Below are 27,258 nucleotides of genomic sequence, written 5' to 3' on the forward strand. Positions count from 1 at the left end.
ACCTTCTTCATGTATTTTACAACACTTCAGCTTGTGATTCTTATTTAGTGGGGGTCATTTTTTAGGATTCTTTACCTAACTGAAGTCTCTGAGATCCTGACACCTTGCACTTCTGGAGACTCCAGGTAGGTTGCAGCTTTGGAAAATGGTGGCGCTGGAGACTAAAGGGTTCCTGATGGTTTCACACTTAATTCTTCACCTTAATTCTTAATTATTTTGCAGTTAACAGGTGTCTTTTCTTCACCACCTGTTTTTGTCAGATCCTGCTGACCCAACGAGCATTTCACTGTCCAATGGTCACGCTTTAACTGCAATGTCTAGTATTGCATTAGTATTGCATCCTTCTCATGGGCATTTAATACTTTTTGACTTTTCAGTCTGAGTTAAATCTCTTTTTTGGCTCAATTTATCTGTAAAAGAAAACATGCCTAATAATTCTGCACACCTGAATATAAGGTGATTTTCATTTCCAGCCTTCATGAACAATTATATATCACTTATACATTATTAAATACTAAATCAATAGTAGTTATTAGGATTACTGTGGTTTGGAATTGGTCAAATGTGCCTGGAAAAAAAAATATGATCAGAAAATCAACGTGCCTAATAATTCTGCACTCCCTATATAAGGTTGTCTAATAGTAAGAATATAGGGCAAATGTGTTAAATGATGTGATAAATGACAAAAAATAAACCTCTAATAAAGCCTATTTTCAGGACTATGTCACATTATTTTACATACGAGAGCAATGAAAAATATGTAAAATAAAATAAAATAAAAATTGTGCTTAACTGCCCAGAAATGAGTAACCTGACATACTCCCCGCTCATGCCTGACTTCAGATCCTCAGTTAACCATTACATAAAGCTTCCGGTTTGGCTGTAAATTAGCTTGGTTGGCTGTAAAATGAATAACATTCAAAGGGATTAAATGAATTCATGCGATCCGGTTTTATTTAATGACAGTCACCAAAACGGCTGTTGGGCAAACGCTAAAATGCATTGAGATTCCACGCACAAATTAACCACACAGAGTGAGAGAACAAAATACAACACAATAGGATCATTGTTGCTCCCATTCATTTCAAAATAAACAGACCACGCAACAAATGAGGGCAGATCCATAATTAAACCGAGCTAAGATTCCTTAAATAATGGAAAACCATGGGGACACCAAAAAGAATTAACAGAAACCTGAACAGTTAGAACTTAGAGCCAACACTAAACCCATTGGCCCCGGACAGCCAGCGCATAAAAAGTGTGAAGGAAAGCCCTGCTCTGGAAAAGCATACCAGAAACGTAGATACAATGATGTGGTTTCCATGCCAACTACAAAGGCAAGGTTTAAGCTCCACCCATTTTGGGGAGAGGGAAGCCAACTATGCATGCCATGAATCCCAGGAGCTGACATTGATAAAGCTTTCACTGAGCTTGCTAAAACCTTTTTCTATGCCAACTGTTGATGAAAAGGGCAAAAAAATCTGTTTACAGTTGCGTACAACCTGTTAACTATGAAGATATGATTGTATTGGTTTGTTTTAGTCCAACCCACTTTCCACATTCAAGTGAAATATAAATAGGTCTTACCCTCAAGAAGTACAAGTTCGGGGGCCCTTCTATTTTATTATCTATCAAACATGAACATGTCTGACAACATCCTCTTGTCCTTACTGACCCAAAGTCAAAAGTGTGATATGTCAGGACAAAAATACATAATCAAGCATGTTCCAAATCCACATACCGCCAGCCCTTTTAGCCCCTTTTTCAGCTCTGTTTCTTGAGGAAATTGTTCTATTCTGAGAATCCTGACCGGAACATCCCAAAGGAAACACCCCTGTGACCTCGCTGCGTATGTCCAAGTCAAGTATCAAAGCACCGAATGTGCGAGACGTTTACTGGCACGGGATGCTGTGGAGCGGCACCAACATGACAGTACAGTGTACTCATTAAACTGTTTATATCAGACATTGAATATTGTAAGCAAATGATATAACATGAATAGTGCAAAAACAGGACTTTGAAAGAGTTCATGTTGGCCAATTAAGCTGATAATAAACATAAAATAAAGATTAGATGTGATCTGTGAGATTGCGACCACATGTCATCCCAAGTAAATATATTAATGGAGTTGTGATAATCAAAAGACATGTGACTTTTGGTATCACTATTAAACTGTATAGACAGCAAAAGATTGTGTAAAAAAAAAAAAACAGATTCAACAAGGTCACTTTAGAGGTTGTAAACACCGAATTCTGTTGAAGATTAATTAAAGATTGCCAGAACACTTAATTACTAGTAAATCGGCATGAAACAGAAGTTGAAATACAGTGCATTAACGCCCACACACATCAGATTTTCTGCACAGCATCATGGGTAATGAAGTTTTTCACCAAGACTTGTGCTGTTAAACACGATTATTTTAAAAATAAGATGAAATAATGCAGGTTGATGGCTTCAACAGAATCAAATAGCAACCTCATAGCTCACAGTACGGCTGCCTTTTAAGGTTTTTAAGTTATCGTTAAAAATCTATTTCCCTATGGAGAAAATGAATGGAAAAAATACTTCTGGAACCTGACTGTTGCACTCTATTGTGACGTATACCAAAGTGAAACTGCTTCTCGAACAAGATCAAATGTAGAGCGTGACTTGAGGAATTGATTTGTCCAATGGGAATTGATGGGATGGTGGTGGTTTGCTATTGGTCAATCTTATGTGAGTGACAGGTTGTCCCGCCCTAACGCCAGTAGTCATCAGCAAGCCTGTAGCACTTCCGTCAGAAACTGAAGCCTCCGCACCTCGATCGCCCCCAGGTGGTTGGTCCCAGTTTAGGTCATAACCCCCGCCCCTCCGTGTTTTCTAATGGACGCAAGACAAACTAAACAATCAAATTACACTTCAAATATGTTTTGCCCAAAGTTGGTTTCTGTCATTGTAGGCAGTTTTTATCACAATGATTTAATTTCAAGTGTTCGTTCTTTAAATAAGTTTAGTTTTAGTTCGTTATTTGATGCTAAAAAAACGGCGGGTGTGACGTCATGATTGACAGCTGAGATTGACGGCTTCTCTGAGTGAAGTTGTCACTGAGGCACTTACGGATATTTTGGGGGATTTTTGGGGGGAGATTGGAGCTTTAGCTTTTAATCTCTACATTCCCATAACTGTTTATTTCACACCGACATAATGAATATTTCTTCATCCGCGAGAGTGTGGGCGGGCTTTTGATATTGCATCCCTACTTCCTGCTCTCTACAGCGCTGATTCCGGTCCCGAGGTCTCTACTTCGCAGACTCTGTCCCAAATCTGAGCAAGATGTCAGCGCCATATTTGGACCTCCGGAGGCTCAATTACTTCAGCGGAGGAGATTGAAGTCGCGTCGTCCATATTTTTTTACGGTCTATGGTCATCAGAGAAGAGAAGAACTGCCAGAGGGAGGGGAAGTTGTTTTGATTTAAAATTATAAGGGCACATTCATTTTAAAAAAATATGTGCGTTGATAAATCAGTTATAATAAACACTGCCATATTCCATAAAAATAAACAAGAATTGTCCATTTTGATTTTATGGCGGCGTAGTTCACCCAAAAAATATTAATGTCATAATTGACTCACCCTCATGTGAGTTTTCTTTAATACATGTATAGGTTTTGTTACCTGGTTTGTGATCAGCGCAGCAAATGAAATTAGATTTGTAGACTAAATAAATGATCATACCTTGCAGAAAACTACTTCACATCTAAAGTGAAAACTATACTTATCTAACTATAGCTTACTTGTTTAAATTTTTTCCCAAAAGGCAGGACAAAAAGAGCTATAAAGGGTAGCAGAGATGGCCCAAAAAACAGGAAAGCTTTTCATTTAACAGTGCTCAGAACTGCTTTGCTTTCTGGATACCCTCTCCTATTGGCTTAGGTTTGTTTGTAAGCAAAACAAACCAGAAACTGTAAGTGACTTCGCCCATATACTAAGTATATTTGTAATAGTTGCAAACAGAACATAACATCTGTTCAGAAACAATACAGATGAAGGTATTTGAATTTGTGGGAGCAACAACAAAACACCTGAACCTACAGGCACTGGCCATCTTCAAAAAGAAATAAAAAGAATACTCTACCAGGTAATCCATGTAATTCCCCGATAGCTTCTTGCTGTTGTCTACGGAAAATAGAAGTCCTGAGTTAGGGCGACTATGAAATGAAACGCTGGTGTTAATTGAATGCATCCAAAAGTCGATTATTTGACGGCTTTGGAATCCCCGCCTCTCAGATATGAAAAATAATATATGAATAAAGCGGCTAGCAGCGTTAGCTGTGCACTCCTCTTCCTCTGTAAGTCCCACGCACGCACGGTTATGTGTATGAAGCAAGTCCTGATGAAAAAAAAAGATTCAGGCTTTTAATACATTCAAAAACATTACTATTTATATATGTTTTAAGTCCTAATAATTCAGACTCAGACGTGATACAGCGAGTGCATTACAGTTTAATGGTGGGGGCGGAGGAAGGCGCTGTTTGTTGTGTGTTCGCGAGCCACAGAGGCACAAGCATCACGACTTCGACGTGACGTCATTGTCACGCTGAGTATTACGTTCATTCATCCAACAGGAATTGAAATTCTTTCTGTTTCTTACGTATTTTGAGTGTTTAAACGATATCTATATACTTGACTGCCCTCACGGCGCTCTTTCGCGTTAGGAAGGAGTTTGTTTAATATTAATGGCGAAGAATGCTAGATTTGCGAACGTCCAAGCGATCACGTGATATGAGATCGAATCTGTGAGGCTACAGGTTCTTTTACATCACGTGACAAGGAACTAATGGTGCCAGATATTTGTTTGATAGTGACCTCTACTGGTTAATGGAACACACTATTCTTCAAAGCGAGTGACAGGAGTGTTGTGTAATCTGAGATCATATGTCCATAGAAACGCGTCGTGCTCGGGAATGCTATTCTTCCAAAATGCATTGAAACAATACAACTAATTTGGGTGAACAGGCCATGTAGCACAGTGCACAGTGGCACAATGTATGAAGTTTACAGGTTAATTTGCTTCCTGGTATAAACACTTAGCCTTCTCAGAACACAGATCTGTAAAATCTCTGTATAAACTGCATACGTTTATATGACATGCAAGTTAGACAAGTTTGAGAAGTATTTTTTCATGTTTTACCTTTCATAGATAGCTTATGTTTAAGATTAGGCCTATATAAAATTGGACACAATGACTTGTAGGCTATTATAATTTATAACAATTTATAAATTTTCAACAAGGAAAGTCTGATGAGAATCTTTCTAATAAACACAATTATCTTACATTAAACACAATTACACCCAAACCTGGCCAAATTAACAACAAACAACAAAAGAAAATGATATATTTGCATTACATTTGTATATCAATTTGAATGTAGGCCTACAATAGATATATCGGAATGTTCTAACTATTAGAATTTGTGTAATGTTCTAAACTATTTTTAATCACTAAAATAATATACCTGTATATAAAAAAATATATATATATATTGTTATTATCACTACTGATACTGATCTGGTATATATTGTATTATTGTAGTATACTGAGCTCTCTTTTTTTAAATGACTAATAACAATGATTTTATACAATGTTTTTGAAACGAAAAGTTAATTGGAAGACAACATGTTGTCGATAAGAAATTGTTTTTCTAACTATTAGAATTTGTGGAATGTTCTAACCTACTTTTAATCATTATATATATAAACATTTTGTAATATCTTTGTTATTAGTTATTTAAAACAATAATGTTCAGTACGTATACCAGATCAGTATCAGTAATGACATTATATATATATATATATATATATATATATATATATATATATATATATATATATATATATATATATATATATATATATATATATATATATATATATAGTTATTATCATTACTGATAATGTCATTACTGATACTGATCTGGTATTATATTATTATAGTACACTGAGCTCTTTTTTGTGACTAATAACACAGATATTATACAATGTTTTTGAAACGATAAGTTAATTGGAAGACCAAATGCTTTCGATAAGAAAAAAACGATGATGGTCACATTCATTCATTGTGCAGCATGTCGAGGCATTTGGGTTTATTCTTTGCCCCAGGCTGATTATTCTGATTGGCTCCACCCTCGATTATTCTGCCCTGGACCGCAGAGCGCTTTCAGTGAAGAGAGGCAGGCGTACACAAAACCCACTTTTTCAATACCCGTCTGAGAGGAATTTTTAACTGTTTTCACGGGATAATGTCTTCAAAGGGTTTTTCGACGTGTTTTGGTAGAAAGCAGAGACCGTAAATTCCTGAAGAGGTTAATTTAACGGAACGGCGCGGAGAGTGTAGCCTATTGTAACTTTGGAAACTGAGTTTACAAAGCGTTTCCACACAACTATGGCGCTCAGAGCGAGAGCTTTATACGACTTTTTCTCTGAAAATCCCGGCGAGATCTCTGTGACAGAGAATGAACTCCTAACTTTGTGTAGTGAAGAGGTTGTCGATGGTTGGTTGGAGGGCACGAACAGCAGAGGTGAAACGGGACTCTTCCCTGCATCATACGTGGAGATTATGAAGACTGACACATCACTGCACGATAACGGGACATCCGCTAGTCAGGACTATTACTACCAAACTAGTTCTCAGAGGAGGGACACCTCAAACGAGTCGACACCCACGCATTCCTCCGTTTACCAGGGACATCTTCAACAACAGCGACACAGTATTCAGACGAGTCAAGGAAGCGACGAGGATTGGGACGATGACTGGGATGACAGCGTGACGTCGGAGGAACACGGAGGAACACCTGAAAAACGCGGGAACACTCAAGCGGGATACACCACCACAAGCACCTCAGCTTCTCGACGTGGTAGTGCGCAACAGTCCAAAAGCACAGGAACGGTTGGAAAAAATCTCAATAGGTTTTCAACCTTTGTAAAGTCAGGCGGTGAGGCTTTTGTTTTGGGTGAAGCTTCAGGTATGGTCAGAGATGGAGACAAATTATTCGTGGCTATGGGTCAATTCGGTCCAGAATGGCAGGAGAACCCATATCCGTTCACTTGCACTATCGATGACCCTACAAAACAGACCAAATTCAAAGGCATGAAGAGCTATATGTCCTATGGACTCACACCTAGTCATACTCAAAGCCAGGTGAATAGAAGATACAAGCACTTTGACTGGCTTTATGCACGACTTGTAGAAAAGTTCCCAGTCATTTCGGTCCCTCACTTGCCAGAAAAACAAGCCACAGGGCGATTCGAAGAGGATTTCATTTCTAAGAGGAGGAAAGGTTTAATGTGGTGGATGAATCACATGACGAGTCATCCTATTTTATCCAAGTGTGATGTTTTCCAGCATTTCCTCACCTGCAGCAGCAACGACGAAAAAGCCTGGAAGCAAGGCAAGCGAAAAGCAGAGAAGGACGACTTAGTCGGCGCTAACTTCTTCCTCACTATCTGTCCTCCAGCTTTACCGCTTGACTTACAAGAGGTGGAAAGCAACATAGATGGTTTCAAAACGTTCACCAAAAAAATGGACGAAAACCTCATACAGGTCAACGTCACTATTAATGAATTTGCCAGAAAGCAGATCACCGGCTTTAAAAAGGAATACCAGAGAGTTGGACAGGCTTTCAGACTTCTAAGTCAGGCCTTTGAATTCGACCAGCAAGTATACGCAACTCCATTAAACAAGGCCATTGTACACACTGGAGAAGTTTACGAGACCATCGGGGATTACTTTGCAGAGCAGCCCCGTCAGGATTTGGATCCAATTTCCGATCTTTTAGCGATTTACCAGGGACACCTTGCAAACTTTCCAGACATTATCCATGTTCAAAAAGGTTTGGGATTTTTCTCATGCGTTTGCTCAAATACCACTTGCGTCCGAATTGCATGCCATAAAATGTGGATATAGGTCAGTAGGTCAGTAGTTTATGTGCATGCCATCAGCTTAAAGAAATGACACACTGTCCAGTGTCAGGTTAATATTTGAGTGGGAACCTAAATCAGTATGGTAAATTGCTATGAAACTAAAAATAGCATCTTATTCATACTGACATGGATGGATGGTGTTAGTGAAGGCAAACTGCTCATATAAAATGGTGCGTCTTTAGGGTTATTAACTTTTTACACCTAGAGCAAAGGGCACATAGCAACAGGCTCTCGGCAGTATGTCAAATGACATGTCCTGATTTCTCCCTGAGCATATGGGGCCTGCTAGTTCTTGCAGCTTGAGATGCATGTTGCATGTTGGTATGGTGAAATGAAGCCAACACTGTTGTAATCCTCACTTCCCTTTTGTGGGGGAAGTGTATACAGTATTGTTGACCAATCTATTTTTCCTTTACTGTGGAATTCAATTGATGTCATTCTTTTCTGTAGAATCATATCTCTGGGTTTTTCTGACACAAATTGCTAATGCGGGTTTGAATGAGAAATTGATTCCGATATACTGGGAAAGCTTTTGTGTTTCAGGCTCTAATCCTAAGCTTAGGGCCCCAGCACAGGGTAGCACTGAATGCTTACACCACAGTGTAACTCACTGATGTAGTTATTCAGATTCCTTGGATGTAGAAACACATCCCATAACTAACTAAACTAATGTCATTTATGTGATTGTATACATAAAGTCAATGTGAAACGACGTTCGCAACTTATTCTTCTTCCGTAACTAGACATACCTCAGAGTGAAACAGGATATCCAGTGAGAAAAAGAAAATGTAGGTCAGGATTTGATCCATCTGGAATTGATTGGATTGTGAAAAGTAGGCGTTACATACCAAAATGGAGCCATGTTACTACCCTTTGATATAAGATTCCCATTACAATTTTTTTTAATTTGGAATACTAATGCACTGATGAATCATACAATAAGACTAGGAACGTGAATTTAGAAAGTAAAGTAAGAGTTACAGTGCACAGGGAATATTTGATTTCTCCTTGAGAAATTCCAAAGAGAGCTGTAAGCCATAAATCAGAATCCATGACTGGTGTGAGCTTCAAAATGGAAAGCTCTCAAAGAGTGCATATGTGTGTGTGTGTGTGTGTGTGTGTGTGTTTTTACAGATGTGATTGCGTGTAACAGACTTTTAACTGAACTGTTGCTTTTTCTGTTCACTTCCATCCTCTGTCTTTCTCCAGGAGCCCTCACTAAGGCCAAGGAAAGCCAGAAACACGGGGAGGAAAAAGATGGCGCTGCAGGTGGAGGCATCAATGACCGCTGCAACATCATCTCCTGCGCTACGCTAGCCGAGATCCAGCACTTTCATCGCATACGTGTGCGTGATTTCAAGGCGCAGATGCAGCATTTCTTACAGCAGCAGATCAGCTTCTTTCAGAAGATCACAGGCAAGTTGGAGGAAGCCCTGGACATGTATGATCAGGCTTAGGAAGACAAATGACCAGAACTGAAATTAAACACTTTTTATTGTCAACTGTCTTCTAGGAGTGTTTTGGGGTGGCTTTGAGTTACAAGCAAAAATAATGATGAAAACGTGTGCCAGAAATTGACAACGGTCCTTAAAATGTAGACTTCACTATTATCGAGTGACATCCTATATTATCTGATTATACATAACGGTCATGGAACCCTTGAAACATAACCACAATTTTAAGTTTACATTTGAATCGGCTTAGTTGTTACAGTCGATATAAACAACATACGGTAGATTACTTATTTGTAATTGTGTGCCTGTACTGATATGCTCTCTGTACTGGACTCATTCCATGGACTATGACCTGTGGTGATGCTAAATAAGAGTAGATTTGAAGGCATTTGTGTCTTTTGAACAGTCTTCTGATTCTGTTGAATTCTATTACAGATATAAAGATACGTTATGCATTTGAATGTCTTATTGTGTTGGTCTGTCAATTACGGATCCTTCTCAGTCCGTGCAAGTTTTACTCTCATATTATTTACCTTTATCTAATCTGCTCTGAGGGTGAGGCCTGTGTCTGTTTTACATTAAGAGCTTGAGAGAGAAAGACGAGACACAGTTTCTCAGCCCTGGAGGAGAAGTGCAAAGGAACAATGACCTAGAAAACATGGGCTGGAACCCTCTTTATCTAGAGTACATTCCAGACGAGACAGAGAGGATCACTCACGGTACTAGTTTACCAGCACCTCCATTATTCAGTTTGGACGTTTTCTCCAATTTTTTATCATGAGTATTTTAGTCAGTTTAATTACAGTAAATGAAAGCTCAGTGGACGTATTCAAGACCGTTTGCCAGCTGTCTGAGCAAGAAAAATTGAAGTGAAACTTTAAAAATAGAGCTGTGGTTCTTAAACTCTTCTGATAAAAATTATTTGGTAACACTTTACAATATGGTTGTATTAGTTAACATTAGTTAATGCATTAGTTAACATGAACAACTCTGTTCAGCATTAGTTCATCTTTGTTAACGTTAGTTCATACAAATACAGCTGTTCATGGTTTGTTCATGTTCAGTGCATCAACTAATGTTAGCAAGATTTTAATAATGCATTAGTAAATGTTGAAATTAACAAAGATAAATAAATGGTTTATAAGTGCAGTTCATGTTAACTAATGTAGTTAACTGATGTTAACTAATGAACCTTATTGTAAAGTGTTACCAATGATTTTGTGGTGAAGTAAATACTTCAAAAAAGTAAGTAAATTCTATATTAGTACTCAATTCAAGCTTGTAGAAATTAAAGCATAAATATCAGCATTATAAAATTAAGTAAAACTACTCAACTTTTCTGATACTGGTGTTCCCATCATGCACTGGGGTTTAAATAATTAAGGAGGTTGATTTTATCATTGCTTTTGTTGTTAGGTTTAGTAACTTACCTTTTTGTGACATTTGGAGTTCATTTTCTACTCAAAATGACATATTTATACAAAAAAATTATCCATTGAATGTTACTGTCATTGTGTATTGTGTACCAATATTGAGGTCTCTGTGTTCATTATGTAGATATGGTATCTACACAATATCTATTGTGTTATTTACTTAGTTCTAAGTAAAGCATACACTTTAAAAGTGTGGATTAATTAAATTTTATGTTTTTTGAGTAAAATGTATTGCAAAGGAAACTTCAACTAAGTCGAAATTACTCAACCATTTACTGGCCAAGTTAATTTTCTTTATTTTCATTTTAGTTAAGGAGAGTTAACTTATTTCCATATGTGAAATTTACTTACTTTACTTAAAATATGCGTGCAAAAACGTATTGTTTTTTTCAGTGTGGACCACTGGTGGTCTGGGGGGGAAAAACAGTCCTTGATAAAAAAATATATATAACGGGCAAAAAGCACCAACATTGAATTAATCAAACAATTAATTATGTGTAATAAAACAATTAACCAAACACTGGAAATTTTATGACAAATTGTTTATGTTTGAAAATATAACACAAGTGTAATGTGTCAATGTAAATAAATGTTCGTTCTTAGTGCGAATGGTTGGGTTAGATTAGATTCAGTATCAGTAGCACTCTAGTTCATTTCAAACGGAACAAAAAGCAAACTGGCTCAAGACAGAATGGGTTAAAAAGATAACCAAGGAGACCTCCACATTAGATTTGGATTATTAGGTGTTCCCCAATTTTAGTTTTACTCTTATAATGGTCCATCCCCTAAAAAAAAAGTTTTAGAACCACTGAAAAAGAAAGAAAGTGGTAAAATAAACAACCTTCAAGCAAGTTTAGCACGCTTAGTCCTCACAGCTCCAATCAAATGACCTCTTGAAGAAGATCGTACCACTATTAGTTTCTGTGCCTACTAGGAGGGAAAAAACAGAGCTGTACGAAGCAGTCAATCTCTCACTGCATTTGAATTATTTATAAGAGCTAAAGTTAGGCTTCTCTTTCCACACACTGCCTGCTTCTTTTTTCACATACTTAATCATGAAGAATTTATTTCCACACCCAGATCACTAACAAGCCCACATATATTGTGCATAAAACAACACTTAAGGAGAAAAGGAAAGACTACACTGCTCATTTGTGTTTTTATTCAGCATTTGTTTTCTAATTAATTGGAGCAATAAAGAAATTGAGTAATGTAATGCAGTGTATCACTACACTAATATGTATTAAATATGAATCAGGTAGCATTTTATTGCACAGTCCTGCTCCCCGTGTACATGCACTTATTATAGTAATTGCAATAACTGGGTAATAACTAGGTACTAACCCTGAACCTACCCCTAAACCTAACCTTAACCCATGTAATTACTTTTTATTACCCAGTACTTTCTTAGGTAAGTACTACACTATAAAATAAAGTGCAACCATGAATCATAAACATTCCATTGTTACAAACTGTCCAAAGGATTATAAAAAAAGCAATGATTTTATTAGAGTACACATTTATACAATAAGAACAATAATTTTTACATTAGTGTATCTACCTCAGAGATACTTTCTCTCTGTCACACAGACATAAATACACGCATACATAAACATTCATCAACCTGAAGCCCATAGTAAGTTCTAGGCATTACAAGACATCATACAAGAGATGTATCATACAATTAGGAATGTAAAATTTGTTGTGCAATATCTGAGGGTGGATTGTTTTTTGTGGTCAGCTTAATATTTTAAATTTAGACACTTCTTTAAAATGTACCTTTGAGTAGTTTCAGTTCTCTCCTCAATTTCATGCCATTCTGACAGACTTTGTCGACAGCAAGTATAAATAAACGTAAGGCATTAAGGTACAGCATAATGCTATAGAAATCCATTTAGAAAGGACGTGAGGAAAAATACACAAAAGTTTGGTTATTGTAGTTGTTATTCTATATCTTGCACTTTGTAATAAAAAATTGGTAACACTTTATAATAAATATACAGTAATAAAGTATTAGTTTATAGTTAATTCTTAGTTTATATATTTTTAGTCTATTCATTTTTAATATATTAATAGCCTACATACACATAGTGAGCTCTTCATTCAGTCACTGTAATTAACAAATTCATTTTTGTTTAATTGGCTCAGATGTAAAGAGTTTGCTTTGGCTCTGTGTGACTGCGTATGAATATGTTGATCCTACTGCTCAAAAACATTTACTACTAGACTTATGAGATCTCAAGCTGACTAGCTGAAGACGTTACTGTAGCTTTATCCATTATTATTAGACATAGTATTTCCTTGAAAATAAATCCCAGCGCAGCGCTACAACAACCATAATGAAATTAGCCTTCACAATAGATAATGCTTTATATGGTGCCTAAATGTGGCAATTTATCTGATGAGTAATAACAACTCACCTGTTGAATAATAAAAACTCCATCTCCACGTTGATTTTACATTTTAAATCCCTCAGTTCTTGCCATCTCTGAAAGGCCAAGCCAATGTTGATTCTTCTTTATTACCATCTCTGTAAAGTTCGCTTTGTGCCAGTAAACTCTCCTCTGTTCAGCATTTGTTTAAAGATATGACTAAACGCGCACAGGCGAGTGATGTATGTACGCAATTTCCTGCGAAAATCAGTCTGTCAGGTCTAAAATATAAATATTATAGGCTTACTATAGTGAATCAGGGTAAGACAAAAACGTTTTGAATAAAGGATTGATGACGTATCGAAATTTGATTAATTTTGAAAAATATTAGTTACAGTGTACCTTTAAACAATAATAATTTTGTTAATTACAGTGACAATGAATGAAGAACTTACTATTTGTATATAGGCTATTAATGTAGAGACTATAATATATAAACAATGAATTAACTATAATAATTTGAAAATGATTTGTAAGCACTTTATTACTGTTAACAAAAATGTACGTTCCCTATTCTACTTACCTGTAGGCCTAAATGTAATAACAATAATGTGTTAAGTGACTTAAACAATAAAATATTAGGGGCTTTTGCACCGGAGGAACGTTTTCATAGTTCCTATAACTATTAACGGAAGTAACTGCTTTTTGTCGTGTTCGCAGTGCAGGAACTCGGAATGCTTATACATCTAAATTCCTTTTCCATTATCACGAAACCCACAACAAAACATAGCTCTGATCACGGCATCCTCCATCTACACTTAAATGATGGCTAGCTTACGTCACTTCAGAGTTCCTGCTAGCGGTGTGAATGCAACCAGGAAAATGGCCCTAGGGGAACATTTAGTTCTCGGGGTCAGTCCTGATGGCTAGTTCCTATAACTGAGTTCCTATAAAAAAGCCTCTATTGTTACTACATAAAGGCCTAAGTAGACTAGTTACCAATGTCAGTATTGAATAAAACCAAGTACAAGGTGCTAATAGTGTTAGAGAAGGTACAAAAGTGAACCTTTAAAGGTTTTGCCCCAGTGACAAGTTAAAGGTACACTTTTTGCACATTTCTTTCTGACAGCGTATAATGGAAACTATAACAAAATATTCTGACTCTGTAAGAACAAATTTAGTGCCCATCTTTGTTTTGCAAGTAACAAAACTACAAAAACGGATCTAAGCTGTGGCAGGACAAAAATTGGACTAACATCAAAAATGTTAAAATTACAGTTATTTGGTGATCTTTCCCTTGATACTAGGCCAAGAGACCTTCAAATGCCGACAATAGTATGAGTAGATATTTAAGCTTCTCAGTGTATGGTATGAAACTTACAAACATACTTTCTTCTGCCAGTAACGCTAAGAGTTGGCTCTAATGATGGTCATGCACAACGATAGTTCACAAAATTGGTTCAAGCAACATCTGGATGTGATAAAAGGAGTTGAATCAAACCCAGTACTGGTTGTGTTTAAGGGGTGGTGTTGCTGGTGAGCACTGCTGGGCAGAATGAGGGTCAAGTGGACTCCATGTGCAAAGAAGAAATGGAGACACAGCTCTTTCAATCGCTGGCACCAAGGCTGCATCATGTACTTCCTCTAAAACAGGGCTGTCAGGGCAGCTTGGAGAGAGTGGGGTTACTATAACCGAAGGAACAGTGAGACTTCTCTCAGGCTGACCCAGATATGGGCCTCTGGCCTCTAAAATATCTTCACCAGGGTGCCCAGTCAGATCTTGTCTCATTGCCGGGTGGGCCCGCTTTTCCCTGCGATGCCGGAAGACAAGAATGAGAACCACAAGAATGACAATCAGGAGGAGGCAGGCCAGAAGTGGCAAGATGATGAGCAGGGGATCAGATGCAGGTCTTGGTAAAGACTCCATCCTGACTAAAGTATTTTTTGGGGAGGGGTCCAACTTGCCCATCGTGGTACGGGTCACATGAGGAACAGTTGATCTGCTTCGTGTGTGGTTCCCCCAGCGGTTTCGGGGTTTCAGCTTTGAAGGAGTCCTGTGTGGTCTTGTTGTTGGATCTAAGTGAGATGGAGGGTACATGGGTGACATAGCATTTGTTGTTCTGTTGAAAGTCGGCAACTTGGTCGGCTCTAAAAGTATATGCTTCCCTGTAATGGGGTCATAAGGTAATACTAAATACACAAATTCACCCATTGCAGGCTGAACATTGGCTGCCTTCAAAAGGAAAACAAATGAGTCATTAAGTGGATGGACTGCTGTGACATTGTACCTGGCCACTGTTGTGTTGCCATAAATGGTTTGGAAATTGATGTTTTCCTCTATAGCAACTCTGCCCTGTTCCACATCCCTGAATGTGAAAGACTTCACCGAGTGAGAGGCTCCTCCAAGGTCAAATGTCACTTTGACTAGCTTACCATGTTTCGGCGGCTCAATGATTTCGAAGATGGGATCGCTAGCACTAAGGGAGGCCAATTCTGTTGCATCAAGGACGTCCTTTCTTAGCTTCACTGGGATACCATCTGGGATCCTAACATGCTCTCCAAGGTGGATCAGTGGCCTGACTGTGATGTTTACCACCTGGTTGGTCAGGTTACTCTCAGATGTGAAGACTGTGAACTCAAAGCTGTCTTGAAAAGACGACAGGTCAGTCATGTTATAAAATAATCTGCCAGTGTGCAGGTCCTCTTGATTAAAGTGTGTGACTGGCTCTTCCATAACCATGACACTCCCATGATTTGGTGGGCCTGTAACTATATACTTAATGGATGCATCTTTCTCATTGGTCACTGCAGCCAGATGTTCGAATGTCAGAATCACTGTGGTCTGACCTTGCAACAGAGTCAGTCCGGTGTTGTTGACCACACTGATGGTGATATTCTCTACCTCTACGCTAAAGAGCTTGTAGAGTGGTCTGTGGAATCCATCAGTTATACTGAAGTAGATGACCCCTGATGAGGGTTCCCCCTTTTGTACAAAGTGCACCCTTCCTTGGTTTACGTCAGCCTGGGTGAAAGTGATAGCAGACTTGTTGAGTTGACCCTCCAAAGCAAGGAAGCCATTTTTGGGCTTGCTGATTACCGTATAATAAAGCTCCTCAGGTGGAGTGTCTTGGTCCTCCACATAAAGGTTCTTAGTGTCCAAGGTCACAGTGTCCCCTTTGACCACTTTGAGTCTAGGGGATCCCGTCTTGAGCACAGGAGGCCGGTCATTAACAGGGGTCACAGTTATATTAAATATTTCTGAAACTATATAGTCTGCATTCTGGGGTCGTTGAGCAAGCTTTCCTTTGGGGTTTAGCCACACGTCAAAAGTGAAGTTATCGTGAGTTGTCTCAGAGTCATCATGTACATAAATTATTCCATGCTTGTGGAGGTTGAATTGGGAGAACTTTGGTCTTTCATGTGTCAGGTTCTTTTCACCTACAACAATTGTACCGTGGAGGGGTGGAGAGGTGATTTCGTACCAGACCTCATAGAAATGACGTTCCGCTTCATCTAACTTTCCCAAAAGGTTGGAGGCATCCAATTTTGATTTGTCTAGTAGAACACTACTACCCTCGGCGACAACAACCCCTGAATAATGAATATGAAGTTAGTGTAAAGATAATATATGAATTGTGTCCAATTTATAAAATAAACATCATGAGAAGTCAGAAAGCATTACCAGTATTTGTACAGAGAGCACTCCTATGCTCCGGGCCAATATTTTCATAAGAGATGTGGATATTAAAGGTGTGAGCATGGAGGGATGCTGGGGGGCATGATGCAGTGAAGGTGAAGGAATCTGTAGCGGTCCAGTCAACAGGTTTAGTCTGTGCATACAGCACAGCACGTTCTTTCACCTAAAATAATAGAGGTTAAGCTTATTTATAAGTTAGAATGATCACATAATGCTATTTAATATTGCATTTCAAATATTTATCACATAGATAAGCTAATTATATTGAAGAGCCATATTTTAAATGAATGTTTAGAATTTCCCTAATATGGTCAGCTCGGCTAACATGCAAGAGAATGAAATTAGCTTCTACATTTCTTACAGCCCACACAAACATGCCAAAAAAGTGTGGCTGCACATAATGGGCTGGTGGTGACGTCATGACAATGACACAAGGAAGTCATGTGTAGACTTGCTTTAGTTGTTTGCCCATGTTGCAATACCACAATACAATTTTTGTTAGAGCAACTTTATACTATGCTCAAATAATGTTGCATGAATTTTTATTTTGACAAAAAGCATGCTTGAAACCATACATATATTCAAAACATATGCAGGATGGCATCTGTAGTACAGCATTTGCTGAACCTTGAAATGTAAAACCTTAGCAGAATACACTAGCTGAAAAATGACAAAAAGCTTGTTTTTGTCTTAGCGATGCACCTATCCTGACCCAAAAGAAGCACACATTTGAACTAAACTTAGAAGCATTTTATAAATACCATGTTTTGAGTGAAGGAGGAGATTTCTTGTGTGGAATTTTCTGCTTGTTTCCACATTAGGCTGCCTAATTTTGGAGGTGAGGTCACGGTGTAGGTGATAGTGCGATTCCCATAAATATCATCATAGTCATTTGTGACTATCAGCAGCTCATCTTCAGAAATTAACTTTGAATAACCTGTGGAAAAGATACAGGGAATAAATCCTAGTCATCATATGGCACCATTACTGTTTTAGTGAATAGGGTAGTCTGAGCTTCACTTCCTAAAACCCAGACCAGACTGTGGTCAGTTGCATAAACTTAGCCACTTAGGACTGTCTTAAGAACTAGTCTAGCAGTTAGACAAGAGGTTATTCTTAATTTTACCAATTCAAATTAGACCATTATGACAATAATGTTACCATTAGACAAGCTACCATTTTATGTAACTGACTTTAAAAAGTTATGACAAGTCTTGAATAAAAAAAATAAATGTAAAAAAAAAACTTTTAAGACTAGCAGTTTATGCAACTGGCCACCTGTCAGCTGCTGAGGTCTGCATATCTCTTCATGCGAAAGGCTACTAACTCTTCCTACTAAAAAGTGTAACCACAATTTGCACTAGTATGAAATGGCACTTGAGTTAGAGTTAAAGAAAGAAGAAATGCTGAAAATGGTTTCTTTAAAGCACAATAAAATCGAACCTGGGAAAACTTTGAGTTCTTGATTTTTCTCTAAGCCGATGACCAGAGATTGGGCTGTGACACTGAAGATTTGCCTTGGAGCAAAGTTCAATCCATCATTGACTTGAAAGTGAAATCCTCCTGACAAGGCACCTTTCGAAACATAAATAAAACAAACCTACTGAGAGATCAAGTAAAATGGCTGATCAAATCTTATGGGCAATTCTGAAAGGCATATTAAAATGTAAACTAACCACTATGTACAAACACCAGCTGGCCATGATTAATATGCTCTTGGGTAAAGTTCAGAACAGGCCTGGAGGGGGCGCTCTTCAGGGCTAGATGCCCATTACTTGGTGGAGTGATGATGAATTCTTGGCTCTCAGGAGGAGAATCTGGATCCTCAGCACTGAGGTCTTCAGTAGTTATCTCTGTCACAGAACCTTCCCACACCTAATAAGAGAAACATGATGCTGTCAGTTTTGGTCATGTTTTGTCAAGTGAGGTTTAACATTATTCACTAGAAACTGTATTTTTACAGCAGAAGCCATTTTAGAATGTGTTTATTGAGCCTCCTGCTGGTGAAAGTGGGCATCTGTTCTTTAAAATAATCTTTCCATGATGGAAATGGAAAAAGATTGTTGGGTCTGTGGGAAGGAGATGAAATCACCCAGCTTAATTTCATGTTTTACTTTGTGTGTGCATTTTATTTTGGTTTTATATAATTTAATTAAACTAAGTAAACTATTTAAGTAAAAAAAATACTGTATACATAGAAGAGATGGTATCTTTGTAGTGTAGAATACATAAGATTCAGGGGGGAAAACTCACCTTGAGGATCCTGTTGACAGTTACAATTGGAGGTTCATCATTTATGGGAGTTACATTGACATAAATCACAAAAGGCAAACTTTGCTTCCGGATATCTGTATCATTGGCCACGACTGTAAAATTGTCAGCCATGGTCTCACTTCCATCATGGACATAGAATATGAACCCCTGTTCAGCCTGTGGCAAAAAAAAGTATACAACGCTCTTCTTTAAAAACATTTATTATTAGTACATGTACATGTACATTTGAAAAATACATTTCCTCAAACATTGCTGAAGTGCACAGAGAAGCAAAATAAACAAGTGAAGAGAGTGAAAAGAACTTACTTGAGCCCTTGTGAAAGAAGGAATGGGAACACCAGGGATCCTTGAGTGTTCAATCCGGCCATGATGAGGCCCCTCAATAACAAGATAGAAGATTTGGAGTCCATAAAAGTGTTGGTTGACAACTTTGATTATGTCCTGAGTGAGAGCTTTAGAAGAACCCTCTAATAGGGTCATATTGGACACCTCTAGGGGAATGTGCAAGGGGATAATATCCACAATGACTACAAGATTATAGATTGTCAGAACGCCACTGGTTACATCAAGTGAGAACGAGTCATTAACATATCCATGCTCTGTTTGAACATACTGAATATGCCCTTTATTGATATCTTCCTGTGAAAAGCTTTGGATGGGATTCTCCTGACTGCCATGGTAATGATGTTCTTCTACCATAGATATCCGCAGAAAACCATGAGCGGGTGCCACCTTTACAGTATATACAATCTCATAAGGTTTTTTATCCTCATGAATAACCTGAAACAGACCATGTGAGCATATCAAATAGATAGTCTGCATTTCATAACCAAGTTATCTGAAAATTATTTTAATAAAGCAAAACTAACCTGGAGAACTTCCTTGTTGATTTTGACAGGTTTTACTTCCTCCACCAAGATTGGGTTATTGTGAATGACTCTTGGAGGTTGCTGATGACTCTCAAGGTACACACTAACTGCCACACTCACATCCAGATGCAGGCTTTTCACCTTACTGGTGAAGTTAAAAAAGTCCTCCAGTGTTTCGCTGTCATCATGATGATACATTACATGACCCATCTTCAGGTCATGTTGTGTGAAAGTATTTGCCTTAATACCATTGCATTGAAGAGTCCCATGGCTTGGTGGTAGAAAAACATCAAAGACCACTTCTTCATCATGCCTGATATCCATATTAGTGGAGATACTGAAATTAGCAACTCTTAAAATGGCTGTCTGTCCTTTCTGGACCAAAATACCTGTGTTGTTGGCCACCTTAACATATGGATCCTGGGCCGACACTTCAAGTACTGTTGATGTGTAGTGCTTGCCATCTGATATGAAGAGGACAAAGCGACCAAAACTCACTCCTTTGTGAATGAAAAGCACTTGCTTCTCTTCTAAGTCCTTCTGATGGAATTGATAAAGCTTGTGTGTGGTGTCATTTGCCAGGACTAGCTCACCCATGGGGATCTTTCGTCTGGTATAAAGCAGATCTTTGTCATCAAAGTCTTTGTCAGCATCATGGTAGCACAAGTCTTCTAGTGTAAGCAACCGCTGGCTGTCACGCACCACATGGAAAACTTTATCCACAACGCGGACGGGTTTCTCATCATTAACCAACTGGATGGAAATATCAAATGTGCCCTCCGTGCCTGGGGTTTTATTTTTCAGAGAGCCAAAAGAGGCCAGGAATGTAAATGCATCATGTGTGGTTTCACTATCATCATGGACATACAAGATGCGTTCCTCCAAAATGTCCTCATTGGTGAACTCTATTATGCTGTCATTGCTGGAAGAGGAATTAGAAAGGTTTATTTTCTTCAATATCCCATGTTTAGGGCTGCTGGTGACAGTGTAGTGTACCGCTCTGGAACTGGGTGTCTCTGAGAAAAGCATTGTCTTAGTAATGACCTTGCTCTCCCCTTCCAAAAGAGAAAGTCCATGATTTTCTAAAATTATATAATGAATATCTGCTTTGATACTGATTCTGAACTCATGAATCCCTGACATGGCAAATTTCGAGAATACTTGAAAGTGAAACATGTCCCTTGTATCATCCTTTGGCTTTTCTAAGAGCTCATATTGCAACTTGCGATTACTAATGTAATCTTGGCTAAAGGTAGAGTTCTTTTTTAAAATCTTATTATCGAGAAGAAGATGTCCTCTCCTTGGTAATGTCAACAAACGAATGTGAAGGTCTTTTTCCGAAAGTCTTGCACCCTTGGTGATAACATGGAATTCTTGAGGTGTCAATGTGACTTTGTGTTCACCATCTATCTCTATCTTATTTCTGGTGATTCTGTAACGTATCCAGCGTACTCTAATCAAAAACAACAACTCATCTGTAATACCCGAACCGACTGTGATTTTGCATTTTAAACTGTCAGTGACATTACTTTGCTGCGTACCATGGAAAGTGCTGAGATATCGAATGCGCTCCTTTTCCAGAAGTTTCTGCGTAAATGTACCTGTTTGCTTCCACTGCCCACTTGAATGCAGCCTTTGCAGCTCACCATAGATTGGTGGCACTGTGACGTCATAGCGAATGTCCACTGCTTGTTTAGGGACATTCACTTGCACAGCAAGATGTTTGTTACTAATAAAGGTTGCTTCGCCTTGGGTTACCTCTACTCCGGTGTTGTTGGCAATCTTGTGTTCTAGGGGAACAGCGATGATCCTGAATACCACAGTGTTGCTTACCTTGTCCCCATCACTCACCCTAACAGCCATTCTGGAGTTCTTGATACCTTTGTGGACATAACTCACTTTACCCTGCTCTAGATCGCTTTGGGAAAATGAGGTCACTGCTCGGCCTGGGTGTTTTTCTATTTCAAGAAAACCTGAGTCAGCATTCAAGTTTCCAAGCACTGTGAACATCAGGTCTGTGGAGTTAGTGTCAGGGTCGATGGCCCTGAGGACATCTGTGCTCATACGACGTCTCGAGTGCTCCAGCAGAATGAAGAGACTTCCCTCAGGGAGGCTAAGCTCAGGAGCATCATTGACAGGTGTGATACTGATGTTAAATCTGTGCAGACGGTTCCCTCTGAGATAGCTAGGTATTTCCTTTTTGCTGTTGGTGAAGATAGAAAACATGAAAAAATCATGTAGGTCCTCAGATCCTCCATGGACATACATGACCCTTCGATGCCAGAGATCCAGCATACTGAAGGTGTTCTCTCCCAGATCAGGGTCAACATCCAGTCGGAGTTGCCCATGGACCGGCTGCTCTTCAATGCGAAACATAACCTGCGAATGTCGGATCCCAAGCTTACGGAACTCTAGGTTAATTTTTATGTGTTTAGCCTCAAGTGGTGCCTGTCCGCCTTCAAGAACCTCCAAATCCTCAAGTAAAAGGGCGTTTTTCTTGTCCAGCTCAGGTAGAACATCTGTCAAATTTTCATAATCCATAGAAATAATTGATGGACTTGTGGTACTGGGTCGAAGCTGTTTGTCTGATTCACAACCAACAGAAATATCCTTGGTGACCAACGCCTTTGGAAGGCCCATCCTTTGGTAATTAACTCTGATATTTCGAAGACAGCCTTTAAACGACCCTCCTCCTATTCGCTTGCCTACCATAGAGAGCAAGCCATTCTTGCGGACTTCTGTGTAAGTACTGAAATCCACCCCACCTAGGTACAAAGGCCCAGTAAACTGTAGCGCACTGGCATTTATCCCAAAGCTAGAATTGTGCATCTCCAAACCAAGAGTAAACTGAAGATTCAAAGGAGACAAATAGAGCCGCAAAATGTGCCATGCCCCATCATTGATGACCATCAAGGAACGCAATACTGTCTTAGTTGCACCTATTTTAAGGATAGCAACAAGGTGACCCCTTTGGATCTCCAGGGCAATATAGTCACTTTGGCCTGCAGAGCTGTATAAAAGGATCCCCTCTGAATTTACTGTATGCAGTTCACATTCAAATACACCCTCTTGGGGTACGTCCCATGCTGGCAGCGACATGTATGCTTTGGAGCTGAAAAAACTTATTGAATTGTTGACAGATGCTGAAAACTGTGGGCTGCAACCAAGTGACACTTCATGAATCATTTTGTATCCAGAGTAAGGCCTAAGGGAGGATAGAAGGTTATGCTCATTGAACAGAACCTCATCCACACATCCCCGAAAGCCAAAAGATGTTTTATCTGCTGAGAGGTAGGGTTTTTCCAGATCCCCAACACCACCAACAAAAAGTCCATCTTGGACTTCCAGTTCAAGGTCAGGTCCTGGCATCTTTACAGTTGTTACAGAGTTTTTGTCCACAGTCAACGTGATGTTGTCATTATCATGTTGAAGTTCTACTGTATGCCATGTCAGATCATTCAAGGGGATACCCTTCTCCGAACGAACAGTCCGTTCCCCAGATCCAAGTTCAATCCGCACCTGACAGAGATGGAGAGAAGATCTTAACAGTAATGTATTAATTTGCTGGGTCATTTTTTTACCCAGAATGCTGGGTTCTCCACTGTCCTATCACTGGGTTACGTTTCACTGACAGAAATGATGCAGCTCCTCACAAGGTTTGCCAAGCTGGATTAAACTGGAACGATAACAGTAATTTTCTCTCCTGTCCAGAGAGTTGTTCCTGAGGTTTATATACACTTGTTTCAAACAATTACTGTACATATCGCTAAGAAACACATATTGCATTAACTGCAGGTAACAGAGTCACCATGTCAGTATTCCTCAGCATGAAAAGACTTGTCAGCACAGTGATGCAAGTGGAGGTGAACAGACTTTACTGTCTTGAAGCAACAAGAAATCACTTGCCTTTTGTTTTTGCCTGTGAGCAAAAAATATCTGGTGTTAAGCAGTACTTTTTTACAACTCTGATAAATGTAACTGCCAAGGATGGGTGTAAGTTTAAGCTCATTTAGAAGGATACTAACATAGTTTAGCTGATTTATTTAAACTGATCGCAATATTTCACTATCTTTTACAGCAATTAAAAACTGCAATGATCTCAGATAATGATTGTACTGCCTTTTTACGATAAAACATTGTTTTTCACATGAATCTACATGAGTTAAACTCTATTCTAGCAAATGCATATGAGTAACGTAAGGGTATTAATATGCAATTAAGAGTAACAATCCATCAAATTATAGGTTACAATAAAGTAGATATTTCGGGCCCTATTATAATGATCTGAGTGCATGGTCTGAAGCGCGTGGTGGAGGTGCACTTTTGCTAGTTTAACGATGGAAAAAATGGTCGGCACGCCAGACGGCAGGCGCATGGTCCAAAAGGGTTGTACCTAGTCTCTTATTGAGTCATGGGTGTGTTTTGGTCGTAACGTGCAATAAACCAACCAACCAACTAACTCATCTCCCATTCCCTTTAAAAGCCAGTTGCGCTTGCACGATAGCTGATTCGCTATTTACACGGCGGAATTTGCGAGCGGAAAGACTGAATCCTATTATTTGTAATATGTAAAAAAAATTGTGTGCAGCTAATGTGCCTTTTAAATAACACAAAAAATACTGCGCTACTGACTTTAGACCAGGTTTTTGTTGGTCAATGGTGCAGTCGATTTCAGTTGCCTCAAAATAGCAACGCACCAACAATGCGCCTGAACACCTCGTTTTCAGACCAGCACCCCCCTGGGCAAACAGATGGGCGCAAGTGCATTTGCTATTTAAACATTGTGGTGCTGGACGTGAAAACGATAACTGAGTCGGGCTGAAACTAGCAAAAAACACTTGCATTGCGCCTACCGTCGCATTGAGCCGGGTGTATGATAGGGCCCATAGTGTTGTATATAAAGTGACCTCTTTTCAGTGACATGAATTTGATACATTTAATTAATCACCTGTACTCTGCCAGAATGCAGCCCCACCCAGAGGAAGTCCGTCTCTCCAGCTGCCAAAAAGAGCAGGCCACTGGATCCAGAGGTTCGGAACCGTACATGGAAAGATGTCTGAGTGGACAACTCAACTGTTTTCAAATGCACAAAACCATCTCCATAGAAAGAAGCTGAAAAGTAATTTGAACTTGCATCACCACGGATTATATAAAAAAGTTATTTGTGTGTTTTAAAATATGCTTAATACAGCACATACATAAACATTACACATTTTGCACATTTTGCACTTTACAACAGTAAGGGCAAAGGTCACATTCCTTAAATCAAAATGCCAGAGGGTAAGATGTTCCGAAAACAGGAAAATACAAATGGTTTGTAACTTTCAATGTGAAACATCTTGCTTTCAGTGTGAAACATCTTGGTTTTTGAGAGATACATTAACATAAATTATCACAAATTTTCTTCCCTCTAATTCCATCCACTTTTGTCTGTCCTCACATGTGTGTGAATTATTCCTACATACTGTATGTATCTGAGTTAGACACTGCTTCTGTCCTTTGTAAATTGTAATTATTTTATCAGCCTGAACAGCTCTGTGACAGCTGCTGCTCTGTGCCTAAAGCAGTTTACACTAAGTGCTACTATGTCTGCAGCCCTCTAATGCGTTATCAGAATTCAATTAATGCATTTGAATGTGCTTAATGCCCTTTAAGAGCACAGTAGTACCGCTTAATTTCTAGAGCACTGTGTCAGAGTAGTCAATAGGAGTCAATGAGCACAGTGACCGGGGGTGAATATGCTTTTCAAAATGCTAACCATATTAGTAGGTGCAGGGAATTATTCGTAATTATTTGATTTTTCCACCTGTGAGGGACAGATTGCAAAAGTATGTCCAAGTAACTGTATAAATTAGTCATGAAACACACAACAGCAGCAAACAATAAACACCTATTTTAGAAAAAGAGTCGGCATCCATCGTAACGCTTCGGGGGAAAAGTAACATCACAGAAAAGTTGTGCTTGTTACATAACTATGAAATATTCAATAGAGAAGAAATACACCCATAAAATAATTTAAGAAGTCATGAATATGAGTATAATTTTTTTAAACACTTGAAAACATCTTTCATATCTTGTTTTTTTGTTTTGGCTTTGGACTGGGAGAGGTCGCTTCCATTCACGCTATAACGTTAGGTAAACAAAATTAAATTGGACAGATCGGATTATATCTAATCCCATTTCAGACATGTGCAGAAGTGACTTTGTACAGTGAGGTATTAATTAATTACTGCTTAGTGCTTACATGTCACTACCTCCAAACGTACCGTTTATAACTGATTATTTACATCTTCTGTAGTTTGCTAATAAAAATCGTTTCATCTGAACAGAATTTAGTCATTGAAACTACTGAGATAAAAATACAAATGTATGAACTACTGAAAATTCACAACAAAATTATATTCGACAGTGTTGTTTTAGAGAAAATTACCTATATTATATTATATTATATTATAATATATTATATATAAATTGTTCAGGGTTTGCTGACACTCACCTCCGAAAGCTTGTCCACCAGTCAAAGAGAGCAGCACAAAAACGCGCCACAAAAACTTCTGCTCAAAGGCAATGTGAATCCACATGTTTCGTAGCACTTCAGGTCAAATATGATGTCTTATTGATTTAATACTGCCCAAAATGCGCCCATTGTGCGACCTTAAATCATGGTTAACTTTAAATCACTGTACCTGCTAGTCTGTCCACTAAACAACGTCACGAGCGTGTTACTCCTCCCTTTATGCATATTCATACAGTAGCTTACGAGTGCCCATAGAGCTCGAACCACAAATTACGAGGGAAATGTCTCAGAAATTGCCCGGTCGCCTCATACAAATTACACTGAGGAAATCTTTAAACTGCAAAATCTGTTCTGGTTTGTTTTTGCTTTAGGCTATTGATCTGTTAAGGATAGCTCGAGTGATACAGTGAAAAATCATAATCATGTAAAGCCAATTTTCGTTTTTAGTATGGTTTATTGTTTATTTTAATTTGTCATAATTAAAGCATACATTTATAAACATTAGCATTTATAATCATACCTTTATAAATGTCTACAAGAATTAATAGGATTCTTGTTAGCCTATAGGTTATAGATGACGTATAAGTTTAGTACAAAATCAATTCAACATATGCGTTTGGTGTGTTTGATTTTAGTTTAGCACTATGCAAAACTATAAAATAGTCTAATAATTTTGACAGTGAC

At 38.5% G+C, this 27,258-nt stretch overlaps 3 protein-coding genes across 5 annotated transcripts in view; 1 reads left to right on the forward strand and 2 right to left on the reverse strand.

Moving 5' to 3' along the window:
• Positions 1-4,538, reverse strand: part of arl15b (ADP-ribosylation factor-like 15b) — a 63,809-nt gene extending 59,271 nt beyond the window's left edge. The window contains exons 1-2 of one of the 3 annotated variants that reach the window (XM_079804787.1): positions 4,479-4,519; positions 4,114-4,368 (exon numbers count right to left, since the gene is read on the reverse strand). In XM_079804787.1, the coding sequence (XP_079660913.1) occupies positions 4,114-4,221 (108 nt within the window). In that variant the 5' untranslated portion in view covers positions 4,222-4,368; positions 4,479-4,519. Of the gene's footprint in view, positions 1-4,113 lie in introns of all 3 variants that reach the window. The other 2 variants (XM_079804786.1, XM_079804788.1) reach the window with 2 other exon arrangements.
• A 1,638-nt stretch (positions 4,539-6,176) lies between these two features.
• On the forward strand, positions 6,177-11,451 carry snx18b (sorting nexin 18b). Its single transcript, XM_079804789.1, has 2 exons — positions 6,177-7,867; positions 9,168-11,451. The coding sequence occupies exons 1-2, from the start codon at positions 6,421-6,423 to the stop codon at positions 9,413-9,415; spliced, it is 1,695 nt and encodes a 564-aa protein (XP_079660915.1). The 5' UTR covers positions 6,177-6,420; the 3' UTR covers positions 9,416-11,451.
• An 879-nt stretch (positions 11,452-12,330) lies between these two features.
• LOC307118308 (chondroitin sulfate proteoglycan 4) lies at positions 12,331-26,797 on the reverse strand. The gene is given in 11 exon segments (XM_079803888.1): positions 12,331-16,808; positions 16,900-17,077; positions 17,676-17,851; positions 18,358-18,489; positions 18,591-18,789; positions 19,168-19,383; positions 19,385-19,458; positions 19,461-19,968; positions 20,058-23,576; positions 25,006-25,169; positions 26,554-26,797. Coding segments are annotated over 11 exon segments (7,347 nt in total). The 5' UTR covers positions 26,639-26,797; the 3' UTR covers positions 12,331-14,712.
• Positions 26,798-27,258: the final 461 nt, after the last annotated feature.

The sequence above is a fragment of the Gobio gobio genome, assembly GCF_949357685.1.
Source record: "Gobio gobio genome assembly, chromosome: 22".
Lineage (NCBI taxonomy): Eukaryota > Metazoa > Chordata > Actinopteri > Cypriniformes > Gobionidae > Gobio > Gobio gobio.

Coding starts and splice junctions, on each gene's coding strand:
- snx18b (XM_079804789.1), top strand. CDS start 6,421: ATGGCGCTCAGAGCGAGAGCTTTATACGACTTTTTCTCTGAAAATCCC. Junction 7,868..9,167: donor CATTATCCATGTTCAAAAAG/GTTTGGGATTTT, acceptor GTCTTTCTCCAG/GAGCCCTCACTAAGGCCAAG.